Here is a 27,474-nt window from a genome sequence, read left to right on the forward strand (position 1 = left end):
TTCTGTAGGTATAAAAGTTTACAAAAATACATTGATTTATTGATAAATGCTTCAGGTTAAATTTACATTTCCATATGTTTCCATCATGTTGCAATCATTGTTTTGCATCTTTTAACACTTACAAAAATAAATTAATGAAATTGAATAAACTAATTGAAACCATGCTAAAATAATTCCTTAGAAATGAGGGGTGAAGTTTTCCATAGCAAATCTTAATTCCTTGCTACTGTCAATAAATAACTCCAATTAAGCAGTGTAAGGAAGTACAGGTTAGCAGAAAAGCACTTCCCCAGAGGGGGAATGGAAAGCCCCTGCGAGATACCAACATCGTACCAAAAAGATGAAGAGAATTATTAAGTTCTGCCCTGATAGCTGACAGCAGCTCCCTGTTTGACCTCTCAAAACACACAACCCTCACCCACCCAAATCCCTGCTTATTCAGGGGCAGTGACCTAGGAAGGACAGGAATGACTCCGGATCTCCTTTTGGTTAGAGGGACTATGAAAACACCTGGATGTGATTTGTAAGTATTCTTAGTTAAACCAAGAGTATGTTTCCTTAACATGACATTTCTAGTGACCATAAATTACTAATGATAAGGGATGATGTGAGTGGATGGCGATAGCTGAATGTCACAGTGAACTGTAACCTCACCCAAACTGCCCAGGAGTAATGTTGTTCAACACATTCAGCCTCATCTAACAACCCGGGTTTCCATTTCTGGGAGGTTAATTGAACTAAAATACTTAGAGAAAAAAGTAAGTACCTTTGTGCAGAATTTGAATATTGCATCTCCAAAGCCACAGTCCTTCAGAGAGGGCTCAAACACATCTTAAATACCAGCAGCCAGACAAAGCGACCTCAACGAAAATACATGACACTGGAGAAAAAAGAACTGCAACATTAAGAACAAAGTAACAGGTTACAAGGACAAACCAGAAGTATTTTTTGAAAAGTAAATACCTTCCAGTCCATCTTTATGTATTAAAAAAACATGGAGGAAAAAAAAGCCAGACAAAAAAAGGTAGAAAAAAACCAAGAGTGGGAGGTGTGTGAGAGACATTTAATAGTCAATGGCTGCGAAATGATGCCCCTGCAGCACACAAGGTCAGGTACATGAAGCACTTCCCCTGCCATCCTCTGGACATCTTCCTGGGCATAAATGAAACGTGTGTTACCCAAGGGGTAACTTTGTCCTGGAATCACTGACATCTTCCTAGAAATGGGGATGTTTTGTAATTCTGAGGGACTTCTTTCCACAGCTGGCTACAGACACATGCACATCTGTACACAGATCTATACAAACAAGGTTAGAAAAATATTTATTTTTTACTTGTTTAAATAATTACTGAAAAGGGTTAATACAGGAATACATTAATATTTGTACAATTAAAACTTTATATATAAATATAATATATATATATAAAGCATTTTTCATAGCAGCCATTGCATATATAGTAAAACAAGTCTATCTGAAGTCTGTGCTGCAAAATTCAGGCCAAGCAGCATCCATCCTCTTCCCAGAGGAACATCTGTACCAGAACCAGGATTTCAGGAATGAGGAGTTCTGCTGATGCTGACAGCAGAGGTGTTGCTTTATCTTCTACCAGGTATTGCCCAGGCCACTTAAGTGCACAGTGTCTTTTAGGGAGAAATGCCACTATGTGGAGCTCACGGTCTCGAAGCTTGTCTCCATCACCCAGGTCAAACCAACACTTTCTTTTAGCAAAAAAAGGTGGAAATGCAACAAAATGGCTTCAAGTTTAAGGCCAGGTGGGTCAGGGCCTCAGGACACAGCGCTGGGGACACAACCCTCCTCGCACGGCTGTGGGAAGCCTGGAGAGCGGCACAGGGCGGAGGCATCCTGCAGGACAGCATTCAGTAACTCATATTCAGTTTGTTTTTGTTGAGTTCCCTTTCCAGGTTTCCTATCAGAGTATCGATACTTTCCTGCAGGTCTTTGAGGTTTGCTCTATGATCCCCCGCAGAGTCTATTGCTTGCATTGTCAAATAGCTCTGGAAGGTGTGCTCTCTGGGGTCGGGCTGCGAGTGCCTCACTGGGGCGGCCGGCTCCTCGGCCTTGCTGCTGTCGTCCCCGCTCTCCGTCCCTTCCCAAGGCACGTCGTCGTAGTCTGCCTCGCTCAGGCAGTCCTTTGGGTTTAAGAAGTAGTTCTCCCCACAACCGCTCCAGTCTCCAGCATAGCGGTTGCTGGAGGGGCTGTCCAGCCCCGCTGGCCGTGGCCTAAGAACCCCAGACATCTCGGTACCGCTCAGGTTCAGCATCTGAGGCCTCTGCCTCTTGGGCCTCAGGTAATTCAGGGAGGATGGGTGCTCAGGAAATGCATCCAGATGTGCTGGTTCTTTGGTAGGCGAGTGATGTACTGGAAGAGAAGAGAAGTTAAACCAGTCATGATCCATCCTGCAACAGTCCATGCCAGATGCCCGCTGTTCTCCCTCGATGGCACACACTAACCGCATGCATGAATACATGCAAGCTTACAGCCACTACGTTCCACTAGTACCTTTTCTGCCACAGTTTGATATAAAACACTGATAAAAACTACTGTAAAAGCTCAGTTTTGAAGATTCATGCCAGATTCAAATTTGCAATGGAGAAGTCTAAAAGTAAAAACTTCCAGAGCACCAATTAATGAATTAATCACCATCTGGCTCTGGGTCAAAGAAAAGCAAACAGCTCAGCTCACACACATCTTCCAGGCTAAAGGAGTAACAGAAAGCAGGCACAGCAGGAGGGGTTAACACACAACAGAAATACCACTGCTGAGAAACACCTGGAGAAGCTGAAGCAGCACCAAGAGTTGAACTCTGGGGCTTCCCTTCTGCCCTAATGTTCTACACTATTAAAGAAGCTCATTTGCATTGATGGTTCTGAGCAGCCCCAAGCCCACGGCAGCCATACACTCACACAGGTTGGATGGCAAATGTTACCTGAGCTCACGGTTACACAGCATAAGTTACTAACAGTCTCCTCCACTGTTACTGGCTTCCTACGGTAAACAGCACAAACATTTTTACTGAACTTGTGCTTATCTGAGCTGCAAAGCTTATTTTGGTTTTACACAGATCATTATCTCTTGTAATTAGCAGCAGAGACCTTCTATTCCCCCTTGGCATCAAAGCCACGGTGCAGCTCCCAGTCTCATCCCACTCCTCATTACGACTCATCACACACAGGCACAAAGGCTCACTCCCAAGATGTGCCCAGTGTTTCTGGTTCTGGGTCTGCATTCCAGGTCTCTCCAGGGGATTTCAGTCTTACTTTACATCCTGCACAGTAGTGCAGTAACTGTCACTGCTTCCCCCCCACCCCCATTCCCGTAACAAAAGCCCTTCTGTTTAGACTATGCTGCATTAAGAGGAAGGGCCACGAGTTAACAATGACTTGCCAGTATTACAGGGTCTAACCCACAGGGACTATTTGTTTTTGGTAGAAAAATACAGAAATTGAAGTATTGCACAACATGTTGCTTATCATCAAGCTGCCTCAGTCTCCAGAAGATTAGATGTAAGGGATCAGAGTGCAACTCTTCTGTAGGGTTCGGCCACTCTGTTCACACCGTGCGGTGCTCACCTGCTCACCTCTCTGCATTCCTGCCTCTTCAAGTTGAAGGAAAACTGCTACTTGCCCTGCTCTGTTACAGTAATGCACACTCCCATGGGCAGAACTACATCTGCTGCATAGGGCCCCTGCACACCAGCTGCTGCCCAACAGCTCTTGGTGTCCCTCCTCTTCCACCCACATTTCCTGCCTCTCCTATGCAAGTTCACTGACCTGACTGGAAGCTGCCTTTCGTTTTTTTGTGGTCAGCTGCTTAGAGGCTGCCCAACTGCAGCTGACAAGGGAGCAGAAGTGTCCTCAATTGCCTTAAGTCCAACAACCAAACCATCACAAAATGTCCTAATTCAGATGTAGAAAACTTACTGTCACTGGGTTGGTTTTTCTAGTGCCTTTACTCACATAAAACACTCTTCACCACATCTTACACTATATTCAAGCTCTGCCATCTGATAAGAAAGCAATTAAAACAACAAACTTTCCATCAAATTGAGACCAAACACAAAGAGCAGGTTATAAAGTTGTCATTATTTCTTTAGATGAACAGTTGATGCCGTGGGACCTCGTGTCAGTCATCCTGTGAACTAACATACACCGTCACACAGTGAAAGCACACACTAATGGTTTGACATTTTCCCTCAATCAGATTCTTGAAACAGTACCTGGCCACAGCTGGAGTAAATAGTGAAGAACCTCTATGTGTTTTTTGAAGTCCAGAGCACTAGCAAGCTCTTCTGAGTCTGTGAAGACTCTGTTGTTATGGTTGGTGGTCTCCTGTCTCTGGCTCAGTAACACAGGCCCAAAACATACAGCTAAGTTCTGGCATGTCATCTTATTCACTTCATGGTAAGAAGCCACCAGTTTCAGGTGATCCAGCAGCATCTTCAGGGTAGCCTAAGAGAACAAAATACTGTTGAGGAAACAAAAACACTAGACAAAGTTGGTGCTGACATCCTAATGTTGCTGCTCTAGAGGGATCAGATGAAGGCTGATAGCTATGGTTTTTCTACTAACACCTATCAATGGATCATCTAAATGTTGAAGTAGAAATGCTGCATTAGACTATCACAGAGCAGACTAGTTAAGACAGACTTTCTAGTAAAACTCAGCTCGTTTCTGACCTGATCTCAGTTTTACATGGATGAGTTTTCTCATAGTGAAAAGGGGACACTGGGGAGGGAAGAGAAGCTGCAGAAGCAATACACATGATCCAGGTATGTCAGAAAATAAAGAAACTCTCGATATGACCTCAGCATCAGAACAAGCTTCCAGGCAACTTCCAAGTACTGTGCAGGCCCCTTGCTCACTCTCTCCCAAGGGCTGGCTATAGTCTCCTATAGAGGTGAAACTGGAAGGTAACAGCGCACAGCACTGTTACACCGACAGCATGGGAAGTGAAGGCTTTACTGCACACGCTTAGGGAAGAGGAATGCTTTTGCCATGCACTGATGACATACAGCAGAACAGGAGAGCAAATGGGAATAATCTCTGACCTAACAAGGTAAAAATGGTCACAGTTTTTCATTTGGTGTTCCAGAGACAATATAAAATGCCAACCAGAATGCATCCAGCAAGGCAGACCCTCCAGTTAACCATGGTGGGGAAGTGTTTCCAAAGACGTGGAGCACTGAAAACCCAAGGGGACCATTAAGTTTGGAAACAAGTGTACACATTTTATACCCAGTGTGAAAACGCTCCTTTCTTTCCTGAAGCAGGCGATTTCCTCAAGCCTGCCAACACTGCTCACCTTCTCAACATCTGGCAGGCAGTCCAGAAGGGCTGCCGTGTGCTCACTGTCGCTCAGGTCGTTCTCGCAACCCCCTCCTGTCATCTTCAAGGGATTTCTCACCATGGCATCCAACACTGCTTCGTAGAGCTGCTTGGTTATCAGGGGAGAGGGCAGCTCTCGCAGGTAATCCTTTAGGACACCTTCACAAGAGACACAAGAACAGTTGCTTTTAAAAAGCTGTAGATTCCCTTCCCAGCAACTTCGGGAGCGCTAAAGCACATCAGCTTCACCTGTCCCACACGAAAATCTTCCATGTCAGTGACCAATCTTGTACTTGGGAGTGAGGGACAAAAGGATGACAGCACAGAGAACCACGGGTAGGTGCGGGCTCCCGGGGGTCAGCTAAGAGGCAGGAGGTATCCCTGCAATGTCCCCACAAGGCCAGGGCTATCAGCACCAGTCCCCACAGTCTCACAGCTTTTCCACACCCATGCAAGGCAGCTGGCCACAGATTAAGGGCTGAGAGTAGGGCAGGAAAGTGCACTGCTGCCAGAGAAGAGGGGTGTGTGCAGGGGCTGCTGCCTGTGCAGGAAGGGGCACGCTGGGCACAGGGTGAGCATCTCTCCAGGTCCTACTCCTGACCCAGGCAAGGGAGAGGTAAAGGGCTCTAAGCAGTCCAAGAAAAGGAGCTCCTACAAACACCAAAGTCTTCAGCTTGAGGACACCTCCTTCTTTTTATATGACCATCAGTTAATTTTTTCTGTCAGCTACAAAATTAGAAGCAAGTATTCCAGTGCCAGTGGCACGTTCAGTGAAGCACACAATTGTTTTTTCACCTACCAAATTCCAAGCCAGAGAGATGCCCTCAAGAGGGAAACACCAGCTCCCTCTTGTCTCTGGGCACCCTGTAGCCCCCAGCACAGCCCTCTCTTCTGCTGTGACAACAACAATTCACATCCACGGGAGACACTGCTAAAATATCGACACTGTGACTTCCCCGTTGTAAAGACACGCTGCACCCCTTCAGAAGCTGGCGGTCTACTGGAAGAGAGGCTGTTTCTGGGGGTGCAATAACCCATTAACCCCTATTCCTTCCACAGATGCAAACAAAAAGGAAATGAGTGTTTGCACTCCTGTAAGCTGGCTTTAGAGGCTGGCTGACACTTCAGTTTGAGTGGAGTTTCAGTAACTTTAAGAATAGTAATTAAAAAATGCAAAACGTTAAGACTTCTAACATCAGACCCCTGAGAAGGACACAGCAGGATGCTACTCAGGTGCAACATATCCAGTACCACTGATACAGAAAACTTTGAAGGAAACAAGCCTGCCTCTCAGTAGCTTTTATTTTCCTTAAAAAAAAAGGTTCTCTGTGACACAACATCTGCCCATTTTAGCTAGATCACAACTGAATTTCAATACTTCAAGAAGAAATGGTGGGTTAAAAAGACCTTGTTGAAAGTAGGTACTGCAATTAATGAGGCAGCTTGTCCTCAAAAAAGGCAAAGTTGCACTCCTCACACCCTTGTAAAATCCCAGATCACAGCGAATGCTATCACACTGTGGTATCTAATAAAGCAACAGGCGTTATGAACTCAGTATCTATAACCCAGCTGTAAATGGAACCGTACAGCAGTGAGCTTTTTATTTTGTAACTTATTCATATTCCTCCCTCATTAAATTTTAGTTCTGTTCTTCCCTTCCATGCATAGATTATCTGGTTAAAATATCTATGAGACAAACAAGGCAGAGGCTGGTGCTGTACACCACCATTTGGGGTACTTCCCTTTTCCCTAAGCAAAACACCAGCAAGAGATGCTGACTTTTATCAGGATTTTTGCTCCAGATGTGATTTTTTTGGAGGGGCAGTCTGAAATCAGAATCAGCTTGCAGCAGGAAATGCAGCTTACACTGTTGAAACACTCACAACCATCTACTAATAATCGTTTAGTAAGAATTCCTGTAACAGCACCCACAGTCATAGGACTACCACCTGCCAAAGGGCTTTCTCCAGTTTAGCACTGAATAAAAGGATAGTTTGAGGACCATGAAAGCCCCTTGACCCTTTTGCTATACACTTAGTTAAATTATCCTTAGCTATATGCTTAGCTAAATTAGGCTGCTGCTATTTTTTCCACGAGTCTACACTTCCCACTGCTGCCAGCCCACTGGCACATTCCTCTCAACACAACCACACACAGCAATTTTAGACAGTGAGCAGAAATGGCCATCCACTTCATTAGTTCCTCATTTTTCTGACCCACTGAGCCGTTAAGAGTACTGCACGCTTTATGCAGAGATATGAATTCACGTGGACATGAACAGACAGGATGCCACAACGTGAACACTGGTCAGTTCCAAACATCGGCTGCACACTTCGGTTTGAGGCACAAGCATACTTAATTGTGCATAAGCCTGGGCCAATCCCAGGAGCATTTCTCAGTCAAGGTTTAGGAGTTAAATGTTCCTCCTTTGGTCTTTGGAGAGCTGTTAAAAAAAGAACCCAAAACTTTCTTAATCTTTTAAAAAAGGGATCACTACTCAAATCTCAAAAAGGACAGAAGGCAGCACATCTCTTCAAATCAGATCAGCCTCTGCATTGTAAATACAGCAGTAAAACATCAGGGGAAACACTCCCCTCAACTCAATTCCCTAAGCACATGCAAGAGAAGTTTCGTGGGCTCTTCTGTTCCCAGCACTAAGCACAGTGGGAACCTCCAGTCTGCCAGCAAAAATTTTGCAGGTTCCCCTTTCAATCCAGACCACGTTGTTTACACTAAATGGGGAGCTGACTGCATTTCAGTCAGCAGAAGTTACAGGTGCAAATGCTCCTCCCCTCCTGGCTCTCCCCAGCTCACACAGGAACCCCAGCTTTCAGGCCTACTTCTTGATACCATTTGTCCTTTTAAGGAAAGCAGCATGTAAGTAAACTCTTGCAGTTAACACACGCACAAAAGCACATAGTCTCTCCTGAAGACAGACATCAAGACTGTAGCCTTTTCACTCTTTACAAGTTCCAGATGCAAAAGATTATCTGTCAGTAGTGCAACCAAATAATGACCAGCAGGACCTGCACAGCCACCAGCAGTTCACCTTTGCCAATGAGGTCTGCAGTAATGTCTATTGAAAAACTGAGGTGTACTTTTCCATTTAACCACCATCTCCTAAACTCACGATGAAAAGATCAGTCAGACTGCTGCTACCCCTCCAGTACTTTGCATCAGTACTGGGCTCTCCTACATTTCCGACCTTGTGTTCAGGTAGTTCTGGTTGGTTCTGAGTATACCATGAACTCAGGAAAAATCTAAATGCTTATGAAATGTTACAGGTTCTTTTAGATACGGATGAGAGTTAAGTTCCTACACCCTTTCCTATGATAGTCCTAAATCTTTTTTGCAAACACTGTTTTACTGTAATGATTACCTGCAGCATGGGACACCATTTTTATTAGTAAAAAATAAATTAAACCAAAAAAACAAAATCCAAGCCAAAGTTTTCCATTAGACAAATGTTTGTATTAACCAAACTGCAGTTTACCATTTATCCACTTAAAAGTCAGTATCAGATGGTTTCTGCTGCTTGGCAGAAAGCAACAGAGGGGTCCCTTCCCCATTGTGAGTGAATTTAAAAAGGTTGAGGAAAAAAACAGGACTTCAGTAATTTCATGGAACAATCTGATCTTAGAAACCATCACCACTTTTTCCTGCTTAAACTGTTTGTAAAGAGAATAAAATTATTCAGTTTAAAAATCTTTTATACTCTACTGCTACTGTACATCTCCTCTTCATAAAAGATGTGTCCCATTGGAGAGAAACATCAGCACAAATTGCTGCTGCTGGCAACACAAGTGCTTGTGAACCACACCAACCCCAGCAGCGAAACCAGCCAAGGCATGGATGAGGAATCCACTAGCTGTTTACTTAAATCTCACCTAGACATACCTTCCAACGCCACTTTGTACGATTAGAAAACAATAACAAAATTAATTCCCAATACACTGAAATAAACCACCAGACATGGTACTGCTGTCCCATACAGATGGATGTTGGGTGTTACAGAAAAAGCTTTGGTGCAGAAAACTTATACTCTGACTACTGCTGTTACATTTTCCATCCCGGATATGTAGCAAATTAATGTTCCCAACTAATTTCCTGGAGCAATTGGTTTACTCGGTGATGCCTGAAATTAGATCAACTGCAGCTTACATAACAAGCATCAATAGTTATGAAAGCGTTCCACCTCTAAGCAAACCAAAAATCCTCAACAACTTCAGTTGTGCGGTGCAACTCCTGTGAAAAGAGCTGATGCAGACACAGACAGGCTTGCTGAGACCTCCTGGTCCTTTACTCCTCATCCTTCTCACCTTTGCCAGGAGCTTGCAGCATGACCACAAATCAAGGGCCACTCCAGTGAGCAGGAGAAAGCTGCTATTTAGTTATGTTTCTAAAGAAGCAATGATCAAATGAAGGCACTTTCCAGCAGCTCTAAATAGCCTGCACAAGATGATAGGAAACCTGCCATCTCCAGGTAGCGGGCTGATCTGAGATCCCCTCACATCGCATGTTGTAGAGCAACTGGTACAGCAGATGAGCCTGATCAAAACCAAGATATTCAAGACCCACTCCCATATAAGCCAACAGCAGGTTTAACCAGCTCCAGGGACCTTGGCTCCTTTCAGGCTTCCCCTTCCCTCGGGAACTGGTTGAGCACTTATGGAGCTTTTTCCATACCCTCCACCCTCCAAATCACTGCTGCTTCCTATTTCCACATGCCCAAGGTTACTGCACTCACCAAACCTTTAGGAATACAAAACAGCAGCTAACAGCTTGCTAAATGACAACAGAAAACTAGTTCAGGAGCACAGTTTCACCTTTTAAAAGGTATGTTAGGAACACAGCACAATTCTGTGTGGGAGGAAAAGCACATGGATGTTTGATTACCTGTTATGACATTAATGTCTGGGTACTGGCTTTCGCAGAGAGTCACAGCCTTGCTGTCTCGCTCGAACGCCTCCCGGAGCTCTTTCTTCACCGCCGCTGAGCCACATAACCGATAGAGACCCACCACCTAGGACCAAAAACAACGGCCCCACATCACTGACTGCCCTGCAAGGGGGACTGGCATCATGGGTGGTGTCATCCAGGAAGCACAACAAAAGAAACTGTAAATGTTCTGTTAAGGAAACCGTTAACACCCAAGATCCTGTACATCCTCTCACATGAAATGCTTGACACAGTTGGGACTGGTAAGTGAGTAACATCAATGTTTTCTTTAACATTGAACATGCTAAGCAGTGCTTTATTGACAGAATCTAACATTTAAAATGAAATCATTTAGTGCTTGTCTTCTATGCAAACTTGGGAAATGGAATACAGAAGAAACACCTCTTCTTGTCGTGCTCATTCACATCACCATGATTTTTCATAGCACAGTTATTTAGTTATAGAGGCTAGAACTGGAGCTTCAGCAGAAATGAATGTGGAAAAAAACATTGTGAGCTTTATGTATACAGAATTACAGTATACCAAAATAAAGTCATTAATCACTAGCAGAAAAAAAGCAGCCACATGACTACCTACTAAAAGTAAGAAGAAATACTATAAACCATTTTCTACTAAAAAACATCCAAACAAAATCAACCAGAGTATTTTTCCTACAAGATTAAGTTATACAGTAAACAAAACTCAAGCTTTATTTTATACCAGTAACCAGAATTTCAAGAAAATTGAGAATACTCCATTATTACACATAATACTGTTTTTTTTAAGATGACAAGATGTTGCTATTCAGGTTTCTCAAGTGACGTGAAAGTTTTATGCAAAACGGGTTAACATGTTCAAGGTGACAGGAATGAAATCCACTCTACTCCTGGACTGAATTACTAGTTAAATTACACGCTCTTGTGCACTCAAACTTTGCATTTCACCATCATTTCTAATTTTCATCAACTGCATTTATACAAAGCACTCCCACAATCTTAAGGAGCAAAGTCTTAAACATATTCCTTTTATTTTAACAATCTTCATAGGCAGTTGTACTGAAGCAGTAAATGGTTAGTCCAAAACCGCCAAGGACTCAAAAGACAAAAACCCCCCAACAACACAAAACCACAACTTAGACTGTACTGGCTTAGACCACACGAATCCAGGTTTGCAAACAGGCATATTCCTCTGGCCATATGTTAATTCCTTTTTAAATCAATGGGAAGTTACCAAATGGAATTTGTACTCCCTCTTTTCCGAGACTGAATATGACCTAGTATTTGCCTAAAACAATTTATTGTAAAGTTCTGTAATGCCACATCTGAAATTCAGGTGGAGGTAACACACCATGACAACAGCCTGCAGTCTACATGGAAACAAAAAATGTCAGACAAGCATGTCATTAAAACAAGAAGTTAACAGTATAATTTGCATTTTTGGTTTTCCCTGTGCAAATACACAAATTAGATTTCATGCTCAAAAGCACCAGGTATACTCGGACAGTTCAGATCCCAATCGCTTCATTACCACTGTTGCCCTGATTACCCAATATCATTTGCATGACTAGGTGCTAACAGGCCCAAAATAAAATGCAGAAACCATGGGACAAATACATTGGAAAGAATAAAAACTTCTCTTTTCCACTGATTCACATAATGTTAGGAGAGGCATTCACAATAAGAATCATACAGTTCTTGTCAGTAGTGACTTTCAGTAAAGAAAGTACCATTTCTCTCTCCATTTTATGACCTAGATTATAAAGAGCAGAGTTAATCTCATAACACCTGGAACTATATCCAACCTGTCAGCAATTTAAAATAGTAACAGTGGTAGGTGTGATCTCACCTGAGCAAGAACAGGTGTAAAAGAAACCAAGGGCTCACACACACTATGAAATAGCATGCAAGAGTCCTCCCACTAGTCTAACATCAAAACTTGCCACCTGTTTCCATACCTCATTTCTCATACATATTTTTGTCCATTAGGTTAAATCAACCAGTAAACTGTACAAAGATGAAGAGAAGACACTGGGCACTGCCTCTTTACAGCATTCATCTCCTGTCCTAATTTTGAAAGTTACCTGAAGAAAGACAAGAAGCAGTGGTATGGGAAAACAAGTAATTCAGCCCCTCAGGATCTCCTCCTCATCTTAATGCTGTTCACACAGTGATGGCAGACACGAGTCTGGCATGTTGGTTTCAGACTGCACACATCTAGGAAGAAGTTTTGCCAGAAGACCTGTCCTCATCACGGCATATCAGTTTTTGATAGGAGGGAACATTATGTTGCTTTTTCCATTTAGGTACACATCCTTGCAGAGTGTTCATGTCTTGGGAATTGGGCATTTTCAAGTTCTCATCTCAGCTCTGCCTCCTGAGGCTGACTCTACATGCTCTGGCTGCAGTTCATTTCACTGTCCCTAGAACTAAAGCACTGCTGTGAGCATCTCCTGTGAGGCAAGCACACACATCTCCTCTACAAAGGCCAAGTTGGAAGCACTGACTTCACACAGTCCACATCACAGTGACTGGTGTTAACCAAACAGGAGCGGCAAAGCCAAATGACAAGTATTAAGGTGTTTTTAATTTCCCCTTTCCCATTCACACTCTGCAACAGCTCTCCCGACACAGAAATATTAACAAAACAGATGAAAATATGCACAGTACCTGACAGCCTCTCTTTTCAATCTCCAGAATGCATTTGTGCATCAGAAGTGGCACCATCAAGCCTGCATTCTCCTTCTCCACAACTTTCCGAGCCTCAACCCCGAACATCACAGGCTCTCGAGCTGCATCGAGGCCATCGAGAGAGTTCTCCCACTGCTCCATGAGCGACAGCTTGACATAAATAAGGCCCCTCGGCTCCAGCTTGACAGCGAGCTGATGGCTCTTTGTCACTCGGAAGAGAGTGGGCAGAGCCACGGTGCCGTGACAGCACACGCGGTTTTTCCGCGGGGTGGGTTCCCAGCTGAACACCACCAGCTTCAAGTGCTGAGCGTTTTCAATGTCTATATTGAACGTGTGGTCCATATCTAGGAACGTCGTCCTACATGTAAGCAAGGCTGTTCTTGCTTTGTTTATTGAGTCAACCTGTATTGCACAAAAGACATCTTTTGAGTCTATTCTTGGTGGTTTTAAGTCTTCAGCACCATAAAAGTGAATGCTTATGAGGCCAGAGATGTACTGAGAGCACTTGGGTTGATCAGAAAAGTTGTAGTGTCTGAAGGCATCAATGTCTATTTCGGTTTTACTGCTGTTACTTGGAAGGCTCTCCTTTCCTTTCCCACACTTAGTTTCGTGCCCATGTTTCCCTGATTTTGTTATAAGTTCAGGAGAGTCACCATCACTGAGGTAACCACCTTTGCTGAAGGATTTGGAGCTCCTTGAGCTTTTCTTTTTGTAGGTGTGCTGTGATGACACGCTGCTGTCGAGATGGTAACGACTTATCACATTCCTGCTGGCAGCTGTGGCTGAGTTTGCAGAAGACAGCAAAGACACTGTATGGCTTGTATCCCGGCAGCTACCTTTCAGCAGGGAAGGAGGATTATCTGAACTAGTATGGCTTGAAGTTCCCTTGACACTCAGCTTCCTGCTCAGCTCTGGCAGCTTTTTCATTTTCATGGAAAGCTTCCTCACAGTCCTGGGAGATTTGATTCTATCAGGGAAAGGCCAGTTGATTGGTCCACTTTTTTTCAGAGGACTGGGACTTGGAGGAGAAACTTCTGTTGAGGGCGTATCAGCGTTGTGTGCAAGTACAACTCCAGACCCTTTGGGGAAAAAAAAAAGAGAAGCAACAACCATTTTCAGACTGCTCAGCAACTGCAGTTCGCAGCAATGAAAATATCACTCTTGAACCAGGAGAAAACATGTTCATTTGCCACAGCTTGATAAACTCAATTCATTCAGGCAGCCATGATTCACTCACTAGCACTCAGAAAGCGGTGCTCTGCTGGCCCACTCGGCCAGATTTGTCACTTCGTAGTCAGACACCAGATTTGTTCTGCTTGAAGGAGATGAAAGGGGCAGAAAATACACAGAAACACATGAGCTCTCTCACCTGCCACGTTCCCCTTGATCCATTCATGCTGTATTCCCCACACAAGCAGACGTGGCTGCAATCCCAGAGCACAGGTGCAATGAAATCCATCTTAAATGTGAAAACACGAATATGCCGAATACATCCCTGTACCAAGCCATTAGCAACATAACTAAGACATCAGCAGTGTCCACTCCTCTGCAGTCTAGCAGATAGAACACAGCTATACTCTTGTGCATGTCCCTATGTTATCCAAAAGGGCCCTAAATCCCTCCCATGCAGACACGGGCAGTGTCTCACACCTTTTCTTCCATCTCTCTCAGCTCCAGCTTTCTACCCCAGGACAGAGGAAGAGGAACACAACATGGATTTATTCCTTCCAAAAGCTTCATCCTGCACTGCCAGCAACTTCCCATCTTTCCAGGCACAACTATCCCATAAAGTTACACAGTGGCTTGAAGTCACGTAGTTCCCAAGTGACATCATCCACCTTTCAAGGTAATTAAAAAAAGTAACCTCTAAACAACCAAAAAACTTAACAGCAGGCACGGATGCTAAAGATTGAAAAAAAACAAACACCACAAAAATACTCCCTCAATTTAGCATTAAAAGACAATTAAGAAACACTATCAGACCTAAGCACACGCTGCGGTTCACCTCATGCTGAAATTCAAACACCAAGTTACAGCTCAGGTTTTCTCACTTTCACCAGCATGAGGCAGTAATGACTGCAGGGAAGGCAATGAACTTACACAAGTCAATGAAGTGTGCAAGAGGGGAACTGAAGCCAGAATGGTAGATATTGATAAAATTACATTAATATTTTCAATTAGAATCACTTTTCGATCTCTTGAGAAACCAACAGTGGTTCTTGCTAGCAATAGTCACCCCCTTCACTCACCACTTTGGCCGTTTTAGCAGCTTCCAACAGGACTCACATAGCCTTGCCTGTGCAGGCTAGGGTACAGGAGCCCCTGAGCATGCTAAGCCTGTGTGGGCTCATTAGCCAGAGCAGCTCAGAGACTCACTTCACCTATCAACTCCTTTTGCTAGCCAGGGAAAGGGGACAGTCTGCTTACAGCATATAAAAAAGAAAGAAAGAAGTGTTCTTTTCACAAGATACACAGCAAATCATACTTTACAGAGCTTTGTCTTACAAAAGAGCTTTGTCCTAAATCAATGGCTTGAATTCTCAATCACCACATAGATAGCAATTTTTACAAGCTTCCTGTTCACCCAAATTAATTTGTCACCATTTAGCTAGACTTTATTTTTTATACTTCACTTAGCTTAAACGGTTAAATCAGGTCTTTGACCAAAGTGATTTGTTGTGGTTTTGGTGTCCCATCTCCCAAAAAAACCCCCTAAAAAGACTAGTTCTAGACTCAACAGAAGTTGGGCTTTAATAACTTTTGCAGATAGTCGCTTAAAAGAATACATTTGTAAAATAAAGTTTCAGTTATGAAGAATAATGCAGAGAATCTGTTTTCCAGAGTGACAGAGGAAAATTAGTTTAGACCTGTATCTGATGGAAGTAGTTTCCTTGCAGGGGAAGGGATATTTCTTGCACGCCTGCTGTGCTTTTCTGGCAAGCAGCTAGTTAGAAATGTAGTGTTTGATAAAAACAGACAAAGCCTCCCCTTGTACTGCAAATGACAGCACGGTCCCACTGGTGGGCTGGTCTGGAGCACTCCATAGCAATCACTGCCATGCTGCAGCCCACTAACATTAATCTTCCTTCTCTGTCAAAAGTCTCTGGCACAGGCTTGGAAAAGCTGGCCAGCAAATTAAACTTCCCCCAGCTCATTAAAACCAAGAGTCAACCTAACACTCTGACTTTTATGCATCCAACTTCTGCTGCATCCAGCACCAAACAGTTAAAGTGAAATATGTGGCTGGAAGAAACTTAACAGCGGTGTATTATGCAGGATGGTATTCCCATCAGCGTTGAGCCCCATGTTGTTTCACTAAAGCCAGTAATGTGCTGAGCTATGCACGCAATTTTAAAGAGTGTCCGTGACACAGCTCTGAACAAGCTGCAAAAGGAGCTGTGGCAGGATCTGGTAACACTTCACTTCCCAGGCCACCCATCCGGTACAGCTTTCTCACATGGGTGCCAGAGGAACAGAACTGCGCCTCATTCCTTTTACCAAGTTACAAAGCTGTGCTGCAAACAGGCTCCTCGCTGTCCCTGCCGCCACTCGCCCCACCACTGCACATCCCATCTGGGCAGCCAAGCCTTAACAACACCCTTACAGAAGTACAGTAGGAGGAGATGCACCTGCCACATAAATGACTACCAGGGCAGCAAAGAGAGGGTCATTTTTAGGTGATGCAGTTGACTCTTTCCACATATATATAGAGGAGTGTGTATGTATCATTTATTTATTGCATTGAGAACAGTCAGCCACTGGAACAACATCCCCAGGGACAAGGTTGAGTCCCCATCACTGGAGATTCTTCAAGACATAACTGGACAAGGTGCCAGGTAATCTCCCTTTATGGACCACTATCTCCTGAGGTCCTTTCCAACCTGGGCTGTTCTGTGATATACTGTCTTTATAAGATTTATGCCTTATGCTTTCTGGAAGCTTTAGTAGTATGAGTAAGACAGAAAATAAAAGGAAGCTTTTGAAGGAGAACACAATTCAAGTCATAGCGACTTGACATCAGAAGCAACTGCTTCTATCAGCTACTCGTTCAGCGTGGCTACTAAAGTCACTTTTTGCTTTGCTCAGGAATATGACAAAGCTTTTCCATGTCCAAAGAGACCCACAGCTGGAGAGACAAGAACAGCATACAGGAATAGAGTGCTTTGGAGACCCAGACCCCTCGCTCCCATCACATCCAGACATGTAATCACTCTGTCCCCTCAGCTGAGGGGTCTGTCCCAGTCCCTGCACAACACTGCCCCAAGGCAAGAGAGGGCTCAGACTAATCTTAAGCATTTATAACACAGCCCCTGCCAGATGTACACAATGATTTAGCATAGCAAAAATGTCTGTCTGATCCTGCTTAATGTTGTTTACGTGTGCCTGGGTACGTATATATCACTGTCATACCAACTGCCAGCACCTCATGCCATTTTACAGGCACACTTGATAACTGTTGTACATATAACATTCCTCATTGCTTAAGGTAGGGTTTCTGAGTTATTTTAAAGTTGCTTAGAAAACCTGTAATTTCTTTTTGGGACAACAAATGGAGGTAAATGAGTAAGTCAGAAAACTATCAGTTCCCTATTACAGCAAGCCATCAAAGTATCAAACAGCTGCTCTTACAGCAAATGGAAATGCTGAGTTCTCACCAAACTAAACCTGGTAAGTAATTCAATTTTCCCTACCATTCTCCAGATGTACTTAATAAGTACATTACATCTAACACTGAAAGCATCTCTCTAGAATAATGGCATTATAAACCATCTCATTTTGAAAAGAGAAAAAAAAATACAGCTTACACTGAGTGGTTATAACATTCAAAACCTTCTGCCTGTATTTGGCATGTTTTTTAAAATTATCTCTGAAAATCAACCCAAGGACTTTTTGGGAAAATGTATTAGAAATGCAAAAGCACGATATCAAAACCACAAAGCCCAAACATGCCAAAACTGCTCCTGTAGCACATAGTGGGCGAGTAGAAACAGGCTACTGTTTTTCTGTGATAAGATTCCACACAAAACATTGATCTGGACCCTCAACCGACACAGTCAGCACAGTTCTACTGATGTCAAAGGCTGTTAACTTACTCAGGTGCAGGCAAATTATGTTTTTCCTCAGCTAGTTCCAGACCTGTTCCAATACAAAGCTTCCAAGTGGAACTGTAACTGGCATTAAGATAAGAGTTCATGCTCTATCACATTCAAGCAACTTGAATTAAGATAAGGAAAGTGTCACTTCTACCTAGGTCAGCAACTGGGAAAAAAGCACAACAACTAAAATGAACTTTTAAAAATTGAGATAGAGCAGAATATTTTCTATTTAACATCTTAATTATCTAAATAAATGGAAGAATACCCTCTTTTTACCTGTCAAAAACACACCTCTTTTTTACCCCTATAAAAATTACTACTTTGACCAATGCAGCCTCTGAGTTTTATCCTACATAATGATTCAGAGCCAAGGAATGGAGAAATTATTAAAAAGGTTACAAAACTCAATCTCTCAACAGCTCTCTTGAGATATTTTGTTTTCTTCCTATACTACGCACACTGATATTACTTAACAAGAAGAAATGGCCTCAAGTTGCGCCAAGGGAGGTTCAGATGGGATATGAGGAGGAATTTTTTTACTGAAGGGCTATCAGGCATTGGAAGGGGCTGCCCAGGGAGGTGCTGGAGTCACTGTCCTTGAAGGTGTTTAAGAGACAGGTGGATGTTGCACTGAGGGAAACGGTCTAGGGGTTGACAGGGCTGGGACAAAGGCTGGACTCAATCTTAAAGGTCTCTTCCAGCTGAAACAATTCTATGATTCTAAGTTGTGATAAACCCATCAACCCAGGGATTTAGGAGATAAATTGCTTTAAATAGCCCATTAACTAAAAAAGAGAAGTTATTACAGAGTAACCTCCTGAGGCTCATCCCTGCCCGCTTCTCACAGCAGTGGCAACCCTCAGCATCCTCTACAGCAGTACCTCCTTAGAGAGAGGAACAAGTATTTCACAATAGAACTTTACATCTCTGACCAGCCTTAAGAGTCTACAAACAAAAATGAGTTTGTTGCAAATATTTTAAACACTAATGATTCTGCAACACACACAAACCCACAAGCCACAGTGGGCTCTGTTCTGACGCCAGTGCCACAGCAAGGTATGAGCAGCAGCACCGCAGCTGATGCCACACACTGACCATTGGGGCTGCTCTTATGAAGATTTCTTCCCCTTACTGTGTCTTCCGTGGCAGGAAAAGCAGCTTTGCCCCATTTCCCCAGTCAGAGGATATAAACAGCTACTTGTTACAAACCAGAAATCAAAAAAGGCAAGAGCTATTTTAAATTAACTGCTTCCACTCCCCAGTTGCTACATACTTTTGCCTCATTCATCAGGTCTTTATGGCATTGTTACCCCATGTACCAAAGACACATGCATGAGTAAGGTCTGGACCTTCAAAAAGCATGTCCACAAATTCTCCAAAAGCCCACTGACAACCCACCTTCAGCTTTGCAGGAGAAAGAAGGAGCAGAGGGACCTTTCTGCCACACACAACAAGCCATTTTGGCATCTCAAAACATTACACATATTTTGCATGAATACTTTTCTGCCTCTTGAAACCAAAGCTGCTTGCACTTGGGAAACAGTTAAATCTGCTTTAAGCATCTTCTAACTTCTAAGTTAAATTTTCAAAGCATCTTCTAACTGGAGAAAAAAAAAAGAAAATTAAGCAAATAGTATTTAGACCACATGGAAAGAAATTGGTAAATAGGATTTGCTGCCCAGTATACTCTATATGAATTGCTGGAAGCTTATTTGCAACATCTAAGCATGTAAAATATTTGCCTACATTGGCCTGAAAAAGACATATTTGGAAACCGGGACAGTGGTCACAGTCTGAGGGGAGAAAGAGCCTTGTAGTTTTAATGAGATTTAAGCCAAGCTCCATTTGTCACGTTTTGGGGTTAAGTGGAAATAAAGAAATCTGTTTACAGTGATTCCTACCAGGATGTTCCATCTCAACAACTACCACATGCACATTTTCAGTACCAAAAGCATTGGCAAACTACAGTGTGCAAGTCCCACCAGGATGTCTCTGAGATACAGACACGTGTGAGACCGTTGTACTGATTGGGTGGACACTAATCCCAACAGTAATCCTTCCCAAAAGCAAAAATACTACAAATTCTTCAGAAGACACTATTCAGAGCCACAAGATGTAAATCCATCACAGGAGACAATATTATAAGGGGGTGTTTTTCTTCAACATTTTGCAGGTGATACACACCTCTATAAAAACAAATAGTTCAACCCTAAACAGTTGTAAAGAAAAGTTACTTTAACATTTTACATATGCAAGGCATCATACATGGAACTTTTCATACTGCATTTATAACAAAAAATATTCCTGTTTTCCAATCATAACTATTTTGACTGTGCATGGAGATGTCGAATTAAAAACAGACTCTAGGGTCCTTTCCACTTAAACTCTTCTCCCACAGACCTAAGAGCATGAGCTAGCCCTGTGTTTCTACATTTCTAACTTGGAACCAAGTTATCTTCTTATCTTACCTTTTGTGTCCTTGCTATAAAGAAAATACACAAATTACTTTCCCCGAGGTCTGCTATTGGGGCACCTTATTCTTAATCCCTTTCTTTTTAAAAGCTACCATGGCTAAAGTCATTCACTAAGGAGTTACCTGACAAATCCTATTAATATAAACGGCATTTACTGTAGAAAGTAACCAGATTAACACCAGCAACCAACAGTGTATATTAAGACTATGGGGCAAATTAGCACCTCTACAACTGTTTGTTACCATGTTTGGAAAGACTCCCAAGAACTGAATTCTGTAATTTTTTTCTCTTAATTTCCTGTCTAATAAAGACTCTCAAAAAAATAACAAAAAGAAGAAAATTTGACCATTTTCTCTCTACAAAGTTGCAAATCCAAATAAGGCATTGACTATTAAAGTTTCAAAAGGTAACATTGATTCCACTGCCCAAAGAAGAAAGCAGTAAATAGCAAAATGAACAACTACATATTTTGTTGGCTTTTATAGTGCCACACTTTCTTCTGTGCTTCTCAAAATCTAATATTCTAGATTCTAACACTAACCAATACTGACATATAAAAGAAAGGTCAAAAGCAATAATTGCTAATTTGTCAGGAGTTACTGCTTAATTTACCCAGCTCTTTAAGAATTTCATAGTTGTTGTGTAATTCAAACACAGTCCTAATACAAATATAGTTAAATTGGCCATGTTGGCCTTCATGCAGTAATTTTGTATGGATGACCTGTCATTTAAAATTTGACTGAAAATAACTGTAGATCCCGTAACAGGACTAAAAAGAAGAACTAAGCCACTACCCCATAATAAAGCCAATTACTGAGCAGCAGGGATCCACTTCATCATCAATTAATCTATTCAATGTGATCACTATTCAAAAGGTGCAAAAAGAAAGTTGCATTTAAGTACCTTAATTAACTTGCTGCATAACAAACCATTCCTTCCTGGTTTCATGAGACACTTCAAATGGGCAATTTTGCTTTCCAAAATAAATATCTCTTCAGTATGAAAACAATTTTGACTAGTAAAGGGATATTTTTGAAAAAAAAAGAATAGAAACAGTCACCTATATATAGAGAGATTAACCACCTAAATGGGGATCAAACACTTTGCAGGACATGGTCATGTCTTTCCTAAACAACCACACTCACTGACCTCTACAATGCACTTAGAGCTCCAATGATGACAAAACTCTAAGAAACACTTCATTTGTCTTGCAAGCGAATGTAACTAGTCAATGCAGCTATAAAAGTGAGCTATTTCTAAATAAATAGCCAACAACTTTAACACACTAAAAACATACTTTTATCTGTAGCATTTTTACAAAAAAGAACAAAATCTGAGCTCCCAGGAGAGAAGCCTCAAGTGTTTCTTCTTCCACTGCAGACAGTGGTTGCTCTAGTGCCTCTGAAAACAACTCCTGTTCCCAGAAGCAATCTCTGTACTAGGAACCCAGGCACAGCAGCTCCCGCACACAGGGCCATTGGGACAGTCAGGCTGGCCAGGGGCAACCCAGGCTGAGGCTCTTCCAGAGAGCAATGCACACCTGGGCTCCCATGCCAGTGTTTCAGGTCCTCTCTGCTGAGCTGGCAGAAATACAGGCTCTTAAATGTCAGCACAAAGAGAGTGTGAACTTTCTCCAAAGAGAGGAACCTGAAATTCCCTGTCTCCTGACCTTTATGCTGTTTCTCTCAACAGGATACTTAAGGTCAAGATAACACAAGATACATCAGTAATTAAAAAGAACACCTTTTTGGAAAGGGCTGAGGGGTTTTCTGCTTACTTTTCTTTGGTGTGGATTTGGTTTTCTTTGGGTTTTTTTTAATAGACTGGGAAAAATCTTCAATAAGATGCTGTATTCAGACTCTAATGGAATTATGGAAATGAGACTATCAAATGCTCAGCCAAAGATAACAAGGAACAAAGAGGCTGGCTTCTGAAAGCAAAAACCACTCCTCTCCAGTCTATTAGATTAGCCTGGGACAGTCAACAAGACAGCACTTACAGAAAGCAACGTGATGAATCGCATTTATGTGTTCTCCCAAAAAGTCTCAGACGGCAAGTCAAAGAGAATTCTACAGACATTAAGTAGCTTCGAGGCTGGAATCCAAGGCCAAGGATAGACACTAGCTAAACAAAGGGAACCCAGCATGTCCTCACATTACTAGGCTGCAGCAAGCTCACTTTGTAAAACCATGGCCTTGAACAAAGTGGGGTCTCAGGAGCACAGAGGGTAACCACACCTGGACATGCCATGACAAACTGACCGAGAAACAACTGTGCAGCTCCACCTATAGTAGGTATCAGTCCCACAATTTCAGTAATTTCTTTATGAACTTGACATGCATTTCCAGCAGAAATTTGCTTGATAAAGACAAAAAGAGGAGAGACAGAGAAGAGAGACATAAGAAGGGTTTATTATTCCTCTAAAAGAAAAGAGAGGACATAATACTTTCATGTTCCTGAACCTTCTTACCTGCTGAAGGGCATTTAAAGGCAGGATTGTCCTCTACTGTCAGCACACTGGGAGCCTTGCAGGCAAACCTCTGCCGGTGGTGCTGCACGTGCTCCCCAAGGTGCGTGGCATCAGCCTGGCTCGTCTCGCCAGGCTGAGCCATCTGACTGCTCCCCATGCTCTTCATGGAGTGCGGGGGACCCACAGCCATCCCAGAGTCAGCCCCAGGAGAAGGTTTGTACCGAACCGGTGGGGAGCCCAGGGCAGCGGGGCTGTTTGCAGCAGCAGGTTGGACCCTCAGCAAGTCAGGCTCATCATCTTCTGGGATTGGGTTGTACCATATTTCTCCTTCATCATCCACATCGTTCTCTTCGCTGGAGTCCATGGCAGCACAGCCCAGTGCAGTAAGGCCTGTGGCACCAGGCGAGACGATGGTACCAGCACGGCCTCGTGCAGGGCCCACTGCTGACACGGAGGGAGCCCACGGCACTGCAGGTTCAGGCAACGGCATGGGAGATTTGGGTACCAGGGTGACTGTCCCTTGTGGCTCCTGCCAGGTGCTTTCCCCTTCTGCAGGAGGAGGAGGCCGGTGCGTACTCTGCTGCAGCCAGCTGCGTTTCTTGGAAACTGTAATGCTGTTCATCTGCAGCCTGTGCTCAGGGACCTCGCTGGCCTGGAGGGACTTGGGCTCTTTCCTGCTTCTTGAAGCTATGTAAACATTCTCTATAAAATCTGCTCCCAGAAATGCAAAAAGAGAGGGAAAGACAAATGTTTAGAATATCATTTTGCTTTTGACAGATAACACATATGCTGGCTTATGACTCTCGCATTAGACCTCATCCAAAAGGACAAAACCTAAGTTGATGTGATCGTAAAATCAGATTTCAGCCTGTCAAAGCAGAATGTGCACATAATTAATACGAAGTCAGACTTGTTTGGCTGTATTTGTAATGCCATGTAATTTAGATAAATAGCAGTGAGATAGTTCTGCTGAAAGGTCACGCATAGTTACATAGAAATGGCTGGGTTTTGTCTGCCAAGTTCAAGTGCAATTGATTTGAAAAGTTGATATGCAGTATTGCTCCAGTTTGCTTACACCAATGAAGAAACAGTCCCTGCTTTTGGTCTAATGTACTGCTTAAACAGCTATGAAAAACCCGCAAAGATTAACTTCTAGATTTACATTTAAATAAAGGTGAGGCTACCTCTTGCACAAAAACCTCCAGAAGTAAAATTCTTACCAGGTTTATCCTATACTTAAGGTAGAAGCATCCCCTGATTTGTGGAGAGTATATCAAAACACACCCTCATGAAAGGAATGAAAGAGTAAGAAAAAATTGTCTAATCTCATCTCATAACAAAAACTTCATGCAACACCTAGCCAAATTCCACTGACTGTGCAAAACTTGACCCAACTTCTTCAAAGCAACAGCCAAACATTTAACTGCATTCAAAAAGCCACTTGCACTGGAGCATGGCACATCCAGGCAGCCCCCTGAGCAGCAGTGACACAGCCCCTGGCACACTGCAGGGCACTCTGAGCACAGCGCATCCCATCCCATCCAAGCAACAACCTCACCCCCCAGCCAGCATCATTCCCTTCGAGGGAACTAGAACGAAAGCAACAAATACATCTAAATTAAAGCCAGGGAACATACCCTCACACCACTCTGCAAAGGAGGATGACCCAGAGAGGGTTTGCTCAGCCACTGAACCAAATCGGGACAATTGGGTTCTCATTAAAACAGTTTGTTTTCATGCAAGGTCCTCTGCAACTGGAAATTCTGGATGGGAGCAGCTATTTGACACTGCTTGAACACTGTTCTCAGTAAAAAATTCTTTCACATCAATAATGGATGTTAAAATAGAGACCTCTCTGGAAGACTCGAGGAGCAGCTCTATAAATCCAGACAAATTCACTGTAGACAGGCAAAAAACCCTGTCACCCGAACATTTTCCCTTCGACTCTTTTTTCATTTCGACATTAATGACAGAAGAGATTCTTGATACAATATGAAACGTTACCATTTCATTTAATGAAAGATTCATCGTTTGATGATTGTTTTTTAAAGTGAGGTTTACTTGTTTGGCTAAACTGCAATATGAACACTGACTTGAAGAATTAACTTGGTTCAAAGAATTAACAGAAAGATCCATGCGCATTCTGAAGGCTGTGCGTGCCTGCACTGAAGTGCTTTGTTACATGGGAGCCCAAGTCAGTCAGTTATCAGAACCTGAGGAAAACATGAAAGCCAGGCTGAGGACCCAGATCCCCAGTAAAATTTCAAGTGAGTTGGCAGCAACCGCATTTCTTCTCCCACCCATAGCCTAGAGATGTTGTGCCACTGTGAAGATTCCCCATTACACATATTCCCGACTGTTTCCACTAAGAATTAACCAAAAGGACGATGAATTAGTCTGCAGCCATCATAAGGCTCTGCCTGCATTTCCAATAAGTTGGTTTGGATTGAGGACTTCTCAGGTGGGCATCCTCCTGTGGTGATAACTACCTCGAATCCCTCTACTTCTACACAGACAGTCCAGGAGCTGGCCCTGCTCTGGTGACATAAATAGATAGAGCATCCGAGATCTGTATTTCCACAAACAAAAATATCTGCTACTTCCTGCTCCACTGTAGAAATGCAGGCTCTGCCACGCTGGTTAAGGCAGCCCACGCCTTCCAAAACAGCGGGCTCCTGAGGAGTACTGTGTGCCTAAATATACACCCTGTGACACATCTGGCATCAGCCTCAGGCTGCCCTTCAGTCCCACCAGCAGAAAATGCTGCCGAGTAAACTCAAATTGTTTTCAACATCCATACAGACACCTCAATACCAAGCCCTCTGCAAAAGCTTTCGGCAGACACGTTAATAACCAAGCACCTCCAGCGCTCTCCAACAACCCGCTGCCTGCAGGGACACGCCGCCCATCACTCGTACTCACAACCACCCTTTCTCTCCACCTTCTCAAACATGCTGCCAGAGGTCATCGACTGCAAACGCTCGCTGAATCTCATCCAAATGATACTTACATGTACATCTCCCCACTGCAGTTTTTGCAACTGACAGCAGTATTTGCAAGCACTGCTTCCCCTTTATTCAAACTTGGCCCTGACCCTGAAAGCCCTTATGTCTGTGTTTATTTTAGTAACAGATTGTTTCACATGCAAGTATCTGCACAACCGGTGGTTCCATATCACAGAGCAAGTTTTCAACATCGTTAGCTGTTACAGTAACAAGGCAATTTTAAACAAACACAAAGCTTTCAGAGGTATACAGGTCAGGCGCAGATGTTTTGTTCAAGAACAAAGCTTCATTCAGAAGAACGCTGCCTACTCCCTATTAGTACTTTACTTCACATATGCTCAAAACCAGAGCAGGACCCCACACAAATATCAGACACGACAACGGTTCATTCTCAAAAGGTTTCAATACGGTGTTTTTCTTAAACAAAACGAAAAAAAAAACCAGAAGGAAAAAAAAAAGTCGAGTGTTCCCTTCACCCTCCTCTCTACCCGAAATAAATCTAAACGAAAATTTTTAAATCAACTGGTATTTAGAGTTAAGCCACTGCGGTAACAACACGTGTTTGCAGAAAGCAACGCTTCGATGTTTCAGGCCAACTAAGGTCAAAACTGGTATCCTGCCTACAACGCAGGCATATAAAATATTTCACCATGATACCGCGCACTCCCTTTCAGATCGTAACGAGGAGGGGACCAGCTTTTCCCAGCCTCTCCAAAAGGGCATCAAACAATTCGTAGTTCTTGTGGTTGCTATTTAAAACCATTTTCTTTCACTAAGCTTCCTGGTAAAACCGCCGTAAATTAGTATGCGTTTAAATCGAACAATAGCAGGGCTAAAAGCTGATTTGTAAGCTTTCAATTGCATCTTAAAGAACAAAAAATCCAAACAACAAACGAAGCAACAAACAAAATCCAAGAAAGTCGCAAGCGAAGAAAACGCGCAGGGCTTCGCACAGGCAGTGCTTATTCTAACGAAGAGCACCTACTCCCGAGAAGAGCAGTCACCGATGCGAAGATGCTACCGCTAAGGACCGACCCAAGACCTGAGCCCCCGACCAGCCTGCGCCCCGGCCTCCTCCCGCGGCTCTCCGGGAGGCGGGCACGGCGCAGCCCCGCCGCCCAGGGGGCTGCTCGCCCCCCTCACCCGGCGGAGAATCGGCCGTCCGCCGCCGTCTCGGCGCTGCCCGCCGCCCGCGCCTGGCAGGTGGAGCAGTGCCCGCGGGCGGGCGGCCAGCCGGGGCCCCGCGGCCGAGCGCCGGAGCCCCGCGAACGCTTACCTTGAGGGGCGCAGACTCCGCCGTGGCGGTGCCCGGCGCCCGCCGCCCCTCGCTGGGACCGCCTGCCCCGCAGCTTGGAGAGCGTCCTGCGGAGCGGGTCAGCCATGCCTGGCGCTGCCTCCGCGCCGCCTTCAGCGGGCGCTGCCCCGCGGCCGGCGGGGGCCGTCAGCCCGCCCTGCGC

The 27,474-nt window shown here is 43.7% G+C and overlaps 1 protein-coding gene across 1 annotated transcript; it reads right to left on the bottom strand.

Moving 5' to 3' along the window:
- On the bottom strand, positions 1-27,474 carry SYDE2 (synapse defective Rho GTPase homolog 2). Its single transcript, XM_062004081.1, has 7 exons — positions 27,294-27,474; positions 23,013-23,723; positions 12,952-14,051; positions 10,244-10,370; positions 5,325-5,506; positions 4,240-4,471; positions 1-2,381 (listed from the first exon to the last, which is right to left on the bottom strand). Exons 1-7 carry the CDS (start codon positions 27,397-27,399, stop codon positions 1,879-1,881), a joined length of 2,961 nt encoding a protein of 986 aa, XP_061860065.1. The 5' UTR covers positions 27,400-27,474; the 3' UTR covers positions 1-1,878.

Source organism: Colius striatus, chromosome 10, assembly GCF_028858725.1.
Source record: "Colius striatus isolate bColStr4 chromosome 10, bColStr4.1.hap1, whole genome shotgun sequence".
Classification (NCBI taxonomy): Eukaryota; Metazoa; Chordata; class Aves; order Coliiformes; family Coliidae; genus Colius; species Colius striatus.

Coding starts and splice junctions, on each gene's coding strand:
- SYDE2 (XM_062004081.1), bottom strand. CDS start 27,399: ATGGCTGACCCGCTCCGCAGGACGCTCTCCAAGCTGCGGGGCAGGCGG. Junction 4,472..5,324: donor GCCTGCCAGATGTTGAGAAG/GTGAGCAGTGTT, acceptor TTGTTCTCTTAG/GCTACCCTGAAGATGCTGCT. Junction 2,382..4,239: donor TTTACTCCAGCTGTGGCCAG/GTACTGTTTCAA, acceptor CTTCTCTTCCAG/TACATCACTCGCCTACCAAA.